The sequence below is a fragment of the Gekko japonicus genome, unplaced genomic scaffold, assembly GCF_001447785.1.
Source record: "Gekko japonicus isolate JY-2015 unplaced genomic scaffold, Gekko_japonicus_V1.1 scaffold701, whole genome shotgun sequence".
NCBI classification, from domain to species: domain Eukaryota; kingdom Metazoa; phylum Chordata; class Lepidosauria; order Squamata; family Gekkonidae; genus Gekko; species Gekko japonicus.
In genome coordinates, this window is record NW_015174294.1 from 666,358 (window position 1) to 677,160 (window position 10,803).

The window sequence follows — 10,803 nt, forward strand, 5'->3', positions numbered from 1 at the left end:
AAGATAGTTTGAAAGAGATAGGGAAAGAATTGGAAGTAAGGATAGAATTGGAAGTAGGAAGATACTTGATTAAGCTTAGGATTGTTATGAAGCAAGTGTAAGGTGGTAGGGAAGGAGCAAAACATTAAACATTCCAGGTTCCATGGTGTTCACATAGAAGGAAAGCAAAATAAACTGCTAAGATTTATAATACTATTAAAGGCAGCTCTGTGTATACAAAATGAGGGACAGTATATCTAAAACACACAGCAGCAGGGCATTGCATTAACAGAGTAGTTAATATTTAAGCAAACACAACACTGAGAAAATTACCAGGCAATAACAGATCAGTGTTCCTGCTTCCAGTAATCTCTCTGTGTGTGCATGTATGAAGGCAGTTACAGAGGCAACAGGGGCAGGTAGATTTGGACTTGAGCCTTTCAATGGACAAAGAATATTGTATTTTAATTGTGTGGACCTTGTAAACAAGTTCATTGTGTATTCTCTGTTTTAGCAAAATAAATGCATGGCTATGACTGCAGTTCATAGAAAGGTAATGAGACTTAAGCAGCATTGGAATCAATGGGAATTTAGTTTCACCAGAGCTTGTGTGTGATGAGCTCTCACTGGAGAGTACAAGACAAACATTTTATGAGTTTGAACCTTTCCACGGGATTGACCTGAATGCCTGAAAATGTCTATGGATTCTAGAGGGGCTTACCGTGATGGCCTCGTGAGTGAATGGGACGGGCATAGGGGCAACAAAGAGCAAGACATGCCTTTTGCAGCCATTTGATAGAGGTCAGACAAAGCAAGTGGCAGGCAATGCATAATTTGTAGTACCAAACATAATCATTTTATAAATAAGTAATTAAGTAAGACATAGGAAAGTTTTAGTCTTCATGCTTGGGCTGCTTGAAGGAACAATTGTAGGAAGTCATTCCTGAACCAGCAGGCATCAGTACAAACACAAAATTAAAGGGAAATGAAATCAGAAAAAGCAGGAACACTGACCAAATTTACAGGACCTCAAAGTGTTACAGGTTTGTCATGCATACAGGCTATCTCCCCTCTCTTACCATGCACAACAAGTAGATACCAGCACGCACTAAAAAGCCATGACCAGGGCATTCCCAGCTTAAACATAACATTAACTTAAAAATTAAAAAAGGCCACAATGCAGCTACATTCATTTCATTTGTATTCTTTGTTATTGGTTTAATTAATAGTTTTGTAAGGTGGGTAAAAAAGTAAAAAACACACCAACCTTCTCGCAGCTCTGAGGGATGTAGGGGGTTTGATGCAGAACACAATGAAATGAGGAAAGGAGAAAAACAAGGGAAACACAGAGAGAGTAAAAAGGCCATATCAAGGCTTTCAACTGCTACTTGAACATCTTTCACTTGCCCTAATCAAACCTTCCCTACCTCAGCTCTGACCATTAAGCAATTTATTTTAGCTATCAAGATGTTAGAAACTAGCATCGCATTGGAAAAGAATCCCCTGCGGATAATAAACATGCCTCATGCAATACAGTATTTTGAAAGGAAAAGGATCAAATGGCTAAGGAGGCCATAATAACCTTTGAGCCTTGCCTAGCTAGAAAAAAAATTAAACCAGATTTTTTTCCAAGTTGTGTATAACGTCCCCACGCTAAAGTAATGAGGTGAAAGTTGAATGAGTTTAAAATATTTTGGTTTTTTGCTGCCCTGCCAATCTGCTCCTACACATTGCCAGCAGCTAAGTTTATTTGTGTATATATTAGACATCATGTACAGAATGTTTGTTAAGTGACAGGCACTGAAAACTGTGGCAAAGAGGAAGCATTGCATAGAAGAGATAAAACCAAAAGGAACACTTCCCAAAATCTTTTTAAAAAATCGATCATGCCTGTTACTTTCCAAGAATACACTCATTGGAATTTATCCTTCTAATTCATAACTATCAGGGAAAAAATAGTAATTCTACTTCTGCTCTCTTTTGAATAAAGAACAGCTAATTCATTCCAGCAGTGCCTGGGACTACATTTTGCTGATAAGGCTTCAATTTAGAAGAAGTATACGGCTGTATAAAACTGTGCTTAAAGAAACAGAAAAAAGAAGGCTACACCATTGTCTTCTTCACAGAGAATTACACACTTAGAACTTTTCCTTTGCAACTTAGCAGCAAAGGTCATGTGGCTACACACCTCAACACCCTGAGTTTTAATTAGAGCCAAATTAGTTGCACAGCAAGCAATCACATTAGAAATTTAAACCAAACAAAACAAAGAAAGGAAAACTGAAACCCCCCCAAAATAAAATGCAACATTCAGGTCAATAATCAATGCAGGAAAAGTAGAAGTTAGGAAATAAAAAATGTAGGTATACTTACAAACCTTAAGTCACAGGGGCAAGTTTGGACTGAAAAAGTGCCTTTATTCATATCATTTCTCCCATTAATTCCTCTAAGCTTTTAATACATTTTCCCCTTATTGTTATTTTTAACCTTGACACTTTGTCTAGTACTGTAGTTATGGCATAGATCCCAAGAGTATCTTTATACCCCTTGAACCTGAATGAAGAGTGGATACCAGGGTTATGTCATTCCTACCTCTGACATATAGATTGGCAGGGGCAGAATAGCGGGTACCCGCACTGTTGGTTGCAACACACTCATATTTGCCTTGGTCAGATTCTTCACTCAGTTCGATTTGGAGGGCACCTGTATGGATATAAAATATATTGCCAAAGAGACGATCAAAGAAGGGTTTCAAGCTCTTAACTACACACTGCTTAATAATAATGAAAAGCCCTGTATGCGAAGGTCCACTCAACGCCGGGTCATTTTCTTGCTAAGGTGGCACAGACAAAAAATGATGTAATGAAAAAAACAAAGAGATTATTTTTTTCACACCATCAATCTAGTACAGGTAAACAATCTGCATTCAGCAAACAATTCTCTAGCACAGTACTATTTCTTCTACTGTTAAAATGAAGATGGGTGAGACTGCTTCAAGGAATTGTGGCTTTAAAATAAAACAAAGGATATTAGGTCATTGGGATGTCACCATTTAGTTGGTTAAATTAATTTGATTTATTTGAGCAACAAAGGGAATACAAAAGGTGGTGCTCAGCAAAAAAAAATAGTGAGAAGATGGGTTTCAAGAAAGTCTTCCGCTGAAGAAGGCCAAAAATGTGCAGCAAGTACAAAAAAAGCTGCTTGAAGTGGAAAAAAAGAAACTGAATTAGTCATTTATAGTCATCAAAATATTTTTAAAGAAACAAAGCTCCCTTAAAGACATGCAGATTGGTAAGAAAAAGAAAGACATTTGCCACAATTCATAGTATTTTAGTGCATTTGCTGAAAAACAAGAGGGGTTGAATTAGAAGGCAAAAAAAAAAAGTTAAAAAGCATGGCCAAGCCAACAAGGAAGAAGCAACCAACCACTGCTGAGGACCTCAGGATGGCCCCCCCAAGACACCCATCAAAATCCACGAGTGGGATTAGCAGTGTGGTGTCACAAAACCCAAGAAAAATACAAAACAAGAATTACAAAAGACATGAACTATTTTAATAAAATTATTAAAAACCAGCAATACCACATACCACCAAGAGTACTTAGTCATCAAGCTTTCCATTTTCAAGGCCTGAAGATCAGAAGGATCCAAAAATCCAGAGAAGGGTGAATCCAAGAAAAAAATATAGTGTTGCTGTAATTTGTTAGGGGGAAGAATGTGTTTGTTTGTTTGTTTACTTTTTTACTTTATGACGTTAAAAGAAAAATATAATTGAACAAAAAGAAAAAAAAGAAAACCTTTTGAAAGACAAAGTTAAAAAGAAGATATTCCATGTTGTCTCTTCTGCATGTCTGCAACTGTTCTCCAGACCATCTTGGCTTGGTCCAAAACAAGAACAGCTAAGGAAGAAAAAAATGATCTTTTTTTTTTTGCTCCAGTTGGACCAAAAAAAAAAGAAAGAAAAAAGAAAGAAAAAAGGTAAAAAAGAAGAAGAAAAAAGAAAAAGAGGGACAAATGGTACGCTGTGACTGGGTTGTGGCCTGAAGACCTGGATATGCTTTCTTTAAAGCATATCACAAAGTAACAAATTGGGGGGTTTTTTTGTGGGGGGAGGAATGATCAAACACAATTTTTTAAATGGAAATTAAAAAGGATGGTGGGAAAAAAATCACAAGATGACAGTCACTGATTGTAACTAAATAGGACAAAAGGAAGAACTAAAGATGATAGACATTTCTATAATGCTTTTATTTTTAAAAAAGGACAATAATGATAGGGATGGAAGGACAGAAAGAATAAGATCATTCTGTGAACGTTAGTTCAGCACTCTTACCTCTTATTGGTGTACCACCTGGGTGGATAATATGAATGCAAATAAGATTAGAAAGAAGAAGCATTAGTACGAGAAGAAGGAGGCTAGGGCTTTGGAAGAAGAATCAAATTAGAATTACAGAATTAAATAAGGTCTTAAAAAGAAACTTGAATTTCTATATTGTTAAAAACAGAAATATATTTTTAGGTACAATTATTATATTATAAATACATAATAACAGTATACCAAAATGGGCAAAGGCCATCACGTTTTGGGGGGCAGGGCAGAACTTTCATTCATACGATTTTTGGTTAGAGAGGGTTAAAATATATTGTATAGGATTAAAATATTTAAAGAAAACCTTTACAGTACTACATTTAATACATAGTTTAGGAAGAGATACTGGATACTCTATTTAAGTGAGAGAAAGATATATAGATATATATGGAGATATATATATATATAGACAGATATATATATATACACGTGTTTGTGGTGTGTGTGTGGATATATATATATATACATATGAAGAGCAAGAAACAGAGAAAAAAGGATACACTGAAGGCTATCTGGTAATAAACACTTGTTGAAATCTTGTCATTTATTGCGCTACATCTATGTGTATTGTTCCTTCTAACCAAGTGTTTCTAAGACTGATACGACAACATTTCTGTGGAGCAGTGTGTGTGCCACTACAGAGGTCCGGTGCCTACACTGACTGTTAGTAAAATGCATGCCATGCATTTTAAGAGTAATAATCATAATTATAATACCATAATCATAGTATTCTGCATATGGAAATTAGTGGGGGTGAAGTGCGCTTCAGAACTAAGCACTTACCAATAGATTCTGGAGATTTAAATACGGAGAGAAGAAAGACAGCATAAAAATATTATTATATTCCTTATAATTTGGCACAAACGTTTTCAAGTTAAAGCTTTATATACTACGTAATCTATGTCACATGTGAAAATTACTTCTAATTTTACATTAACAGAAGTTTAATCTATACAATTCTGCTGACAACAAGCAAAGAAGTCAGTTAACAAGACGGCTTAACATCACAGGACAGGTCAAAAAGCTTAGAGGTCTGGGAAGACAGGTGGATTATACAACTGATTTCTACAGTAAACTGCTACCATTGCTAACATAAACTGCTTATTATATATCCCGCCCCCTTCTATTATCTTTTATATGGGTATAAGGTTTCAACTTAGTAAATTTAAAGTTATCTTATTATGAATCTGCAGAGAGCATAAAGTAGGTGGGGTGACAGGACTCCTCAAGGAAGTGAAGAGGGCAAAGAGAAAGAGCGGCAAAAGCTGGACTCTACATGAATGGCAGGCTTCTGTAGATCCAGACGCTATAATATTCAGGAAGCTTTAGCACAGCTGCAGACTACTGTGGCTAAATGCATCAGAAAATCAGTAAAAATCTCTCCTTTCATAGGCTACTCAAAAGATTTTGTTTGTTTGTTTTGGCTTTGGTTAAAGACAGTACAAATAAGAGGGGGGGAAATGCTGTGTTTCATGTACTAGTAAGAAGAAAGCAAATGTGTCCAAACTGGCTAATCTTTGGTGGGTTCAAAATGTTGAAAAGGTGGCATAAAACACAATTTTTATAAATATTGTGAGCATCAGAAAATGAAAGTTTGATATTGTATGGATATAACCATTGGTACTCCTTGCATGTTCTGAATGAAGTCCAATGTTGAAATAAATTTGTTTAAAAATAATAATAATAAAAATAAAGATAGATAGGGATAGAGGAGAAAATGATTCTGTCAAATACTGCCGAAAAAGCAGTAAAGAAAAGAAAAATATCAAGTCTACAGTCACAGCAGTGAGCAATGTGGAATAAACAGAAGCTGCAAGATGCACACAAGAGAAACAGACTTTGGAAACAGACTATGACAACAACACAGACATGGACAACACGTTCAACAAATTAAAAAAAAAGAGAAGAGGAAGAAGAATCATTACCTATAAAGTTAAATTAAATTTTAAAAGAACAGGGGGGGAAAGAAAGAATAATTCTGAGCATTAGTGCAAACAGTAACAAGACCTTACCTGATCGCAATTGTTTGATGCGCCCATTGTTGTTGCTTGTGTCCACAGGTAAAAAATCTTTGAACCAAGTTATTTCAGGATCAGGATTGCCACTGGCTGCACATAACATCGTGGCTGTTCGAGTGCGTTCAACCACCTTTAACTGCGGGCCCATATCAATGGTGGGGAAACCACGAGGAATTTGATCCTCTGAAAAGGAAAAAGAGGTACCAGCTTTACAAAATAGCTCCTATTACAGCTACGTACCTTCTCTATGAGACCCATTTCTAACACATTTAATCTAACGGTGTTTTCACAGGTGAGCCTAAAATTAGTACCTGGATGTTGTAAATCAAATGAAAGACAACATTCTGGACAAAGACTTCTTTGACCTATACAGCACCATAATAGAAACATGTGAATGCCAATGTCACATATTAGCACTGAATGAAACCATACTAGGATTAAAGGCTGAACCTTCTAGAACTCCCGTTCCTTAGTATATATTAAAACAAATCATCATCTCTTATAGCTGCAATCGTATGAGATTGTGCTATGCTAACAGGATATGCAACATGATGTCAATGAAGCATGGTGACTCAGTCCCCTCCACTGGTATTGTCTTGAAGATACACCCATACCAGAGGGATACTAATAACTACATTAATATGCTGGCACAACTCTGCTGTCAGACAAAAGAGATAGGCCTACTACACATGCACAAGTTGCTCCAGATTTTCAGTCACGTTGTGAAGTGTAGATTCATATTCTGTTTTGTGTTTTGCACTGCTCTTTTTCCTCCGGATTTTTGGTCATCAGAAATCTTGATATTTTTTTTCTTCATATGCATCAAAAGAATCACACTTTCTCTAACTGAGGTGGGGGCTTCACTCCTGATGTGGTTGTGGGTGGTGACAAAGGGGTTTGGTGATGGGTTTGTTTTTTTTTTGCTTTTTTTGCCAATGCCCTAGCACAGCTGCAAAGTAACACTGATTTCATGTCCTCTCTTGCAAATTCATGTGTTTTTTTATTTTTTTGTGATTCTCTATGCACTGGTTGTCATCTTAGCAGTTTTTAAAAGCCTCTTGTGTGCCAATTGCATTTTTCTTCCAAATGGATCACTCTCAAGTGATTCTTCAGTTTGGCAGTTTGTTGAAGGTCCATGTGGCTCATGGTTAGTATTTTAGGTTTGCCAGTTCCCAGCTGGCTGGTGGGGGAAACCCCGCCCCCAAACAGATGTCCCCACACAATGTTGCCGATGTACTTATGTCACTTCCAGAAGTGACATCATCACATCAGCAATTTTGGGGGGTGACACTCTACTTTTTGGGCAAAACTCTATGGTTTGTGTAGTCGTTTTTACCATAGAGTTTAGCTCAAAAAATAGTGTCGCCCTAGTGTCATCAATGCGATGATGTCACTTCCGGAAGTGACATCAGTGCATCCTTAACATTCTCTGCCCACCCCAGAATGCCCCTCCAAAATTCCCCACTGGCAGGAGGAAGGCACCTGGCAACCCTATAGTATTTGGATAGTAGGCCATCAAGGAACACCAGGGACATGATGTGGAGGCAGGCAATGGCAAACCATCCCTTGAAAAGCCTAAGGGGCCGCCATAAGTCAGCTGTGACATGAAGACACTTTCCACCACCACCATATATGTTTTGTTACTAAACATCTGACTTGTCTAGTTTTGACATGCAATCATTTAAGAATAAAAATATTTGACTACAAATTGTTCAGTGTCAAACACATTACTTGCTTTGTCCTCAGACTGTATGAACTATTAACATGGGGGGGGGGACATGTGGGATATCCTTGAATACCTGACAAATCTTAGTTTTAGCTAGTGACTTCCATCTCCCCAAGGCTACTTAATCACTGACAGTATGAATGCATGTAAATAGTGCCTAACACACTGCTGTAGTAATGATCTGCAGTTGTTAATACTATTTGTTTTATCTCTGCCAATGAGCAGGAAGTGTCAAGAGCTGACTGCTTTAGGCCATTTGCTATAGTCTGACTAAAGAAACCTACTTTTTCCATGTTTAAAAAGTGTTCTTAATGCATTTGCATGTCCTTTCCCTTCCTTGTTGGCTCAAAGACACCATGAAGCCCCCTTTTTCCCTTATAAACAAGCATATAACAAAGATAATCTATCTTGCATTCTAATAGGATGGAGCATGTAAAGAACCTCCGTTCCTTATTTTTAATAAGGGTAATTAAATCCTATCCAGCCCTCTTATGCACTGAATCACTCTGAATACATACTCATCATTAAATTTTCATGAGAAACATCACAATGTAGGGAATTCAAACAGTCGGAGCTGTTATACTTTGACAGTTGTGGATTGTTTCCAATCTGGCTGTCAGGTATTTGGCAATAAAACAGTATTCAACATAAAATGGACTGGAGGAAATAATGAAATTTGTAGTTGGAATGCTTATCTCAGTGGGTGTAGTTTATAAGACATTAATTGATTTCTGTTCTACTTTAAATTTATTAGTAATTCCTTTAAAATTTGTCTTTTCAGTGTTTGACAGATCATCAAACAAGAGATGAACAATCACATCAATCAGCTATTATCTTGAAATCACATACACTTTTAGTGAGGCAAAATAGCTGTTAATCGATATATGGCTACTTTTAAACATCTGCAATGAATGAAAAAAAAATTGATTAGTTCATTAGTGTGTACCTGAATGTCATTATCAGGAAGTTACCTGCAATGTCTACCACATTTCTTTTTTAATATTCAGTTATGCTGAATTAGATAGCAATTCATCAACAATTTAAACCTGACCTGAACTTCTAGCAGGCCATTAAAGGACAAACTACTATTGTGTTCTTGCGCTTACCAAAACATATACATCACGATTTGTTTAGGATGGCTGCTACTGTGCATATGTATTAAATCCCTTACTGTATTCATGCATTTACTTCTAAATTTGGTACTTTAAAATCTGAATGAATTCTATGTGCAGAACTCAAATGAACTTTTATGACAAAATGCTGCAACGCTCTCTTGCTTTGTTTTACGTCTAATGTTATTCTTGTCATTAAAATAAGATTATCATGTTTATATCATATATTCAGAAGGGAGTTTCATTGTTTACAGATAATCCCCTTAGCATTTCTTTATCTGCCTGAGATATAAAAGTAGCACCAATACCATGAAGTAATCATTTATCTATATCTGCATTCACAATCTAATTTACAGTTTTATTCTTTAGATACTAAACATATCAAGAAAGGACTAAAGTTCTGTCAGTCTACAGTATAAGAAATACCTAAGGAGAGTGAAAGATTTCCTCTCTGCTGTTTCTTTACAGAAGTTCAATCTGACTGAACATAATTAAAGACCTGCTCAGAGTATCAGGAGGTAATATATTGCAGATATCAAGTATAAGTTTCTACTCAGCCACGCTCCATCCTTTGTCTTTAAATGTTTTTGATGGAGAAAAATAGATCATACAGAATGGCTTCAGATGTTAAATGCATGTGTTAGTCTTCTACTTTTCTCTCCCTAAAAGGAGAACTCACACATGTGACCTACATCAACACTGGAAGTCTGAATATCTCATTTACATAACTTTCCCTTTGGATAATTACATGGAAATGCGAAACAATGGCTTCACAAGTCATGTCCATATCTCCTTTTTAGTGCTTCAAGTAAATGACTGAGATTGTCGTATTATAGTGGTGATCTGAGGGATAAAGTCCAATTTAATCTGCCTGTTTTGCTGGCCACAAGCCATAGTAAAAGGTAAAGGTTCCTTGCTCGAAAGCCAGTCGAGTCCGACTCTAGGGTTGCGGTGCTCATCTCCGTTTCAAAACCAAAGAGCCAGCGCTGTCCGAAGACATTTCCGTGGTCATGTGGCCGGCATAACTAAACACCAAGGCGCACAGAACGCTGTTACCTTCCCACCGAAGTGGTACCTATTTATCTACTTGCAATTTCTTGCTTTCGAACTGCTAGGCTGGCAGGAACTGGAATTAGAGACGGGAGCTCACTCTGTCATGCGGCACCCGGGTCTCGAACTGCTGAACTACCGACCTTCCACAGCCTGCAGTTCAGCGTTTTAACCACTTGAGCCACCGCAGCCATACAGGGCTTTAAAGGTCAATACCGGCACTGGGGACAAGATGAAACCTTGGGGAACTCTGAAGGACCCTGAAACCCATCCTTGAGGTACGACTAGAACCACCTCAGAAAAGTGCCTCCTAGTCCCAAACAGGTGTCACTGGACTCAAACTTTGTTCTGCTGCTTCAGACCAACATGGCTGAATTTTTCTACAAAGAATGATGCAAGTCTGCAATATTGTACAAAACGTACATAAGATTTCAACTTTTATTAGAAGCAAGGTTTTAATGCATTTAGAATTAAGATAATAAATCATGAATACTAATCAAGAAATACCCTTTTGCAACAAAGTAAATATGTGAAAGATAGGTTCTTGCAA

At 37.0% G+C, this 10,803-nt stretch overlaps 1 protein-coding gene across 1 annotated transcript in view; it reads right to left on the bottom strand.

Annotated features, from left to right (window-relative positions):
- PTPRD (protein tyrosine phosphatase, receptor type D) overlaps positions 1-6,623 on the bottom strand; it is a 260,249-nt gene extending 253,626 nt beyond the window's left edge. Inside the window, exons 1-6 of the mRNA XM_015424064.1 lie at positions 6,606-6,623; positions 6,360-6,546; positions 5,131-5,139; positions 4,312-4,329; positions 2,572-2,682; positions 1,247-1,258 (exon numbers count right to left, since the gene is read on the bottom strand). Coding sequence (XP_015279550.1) covers positions 1,247-1,258; positions 2,572-2,682; positions 4,312-4,329; positions 5,131-5,139; positions 6,360-6,546; positions 6,606-6,623 — 355 coding nt within the window. The remainder of the gene's footprint in view (positions 1-1,246; positions 1,259-2,571; positions 2,683-4,311; positions 4,330-5,130; positions 5,140-6,359; positions 6,547-6,605) is intronic.
- Between the last annotated feature and the right edge of the window lie 4,180 nt (positions 6,624-10,803).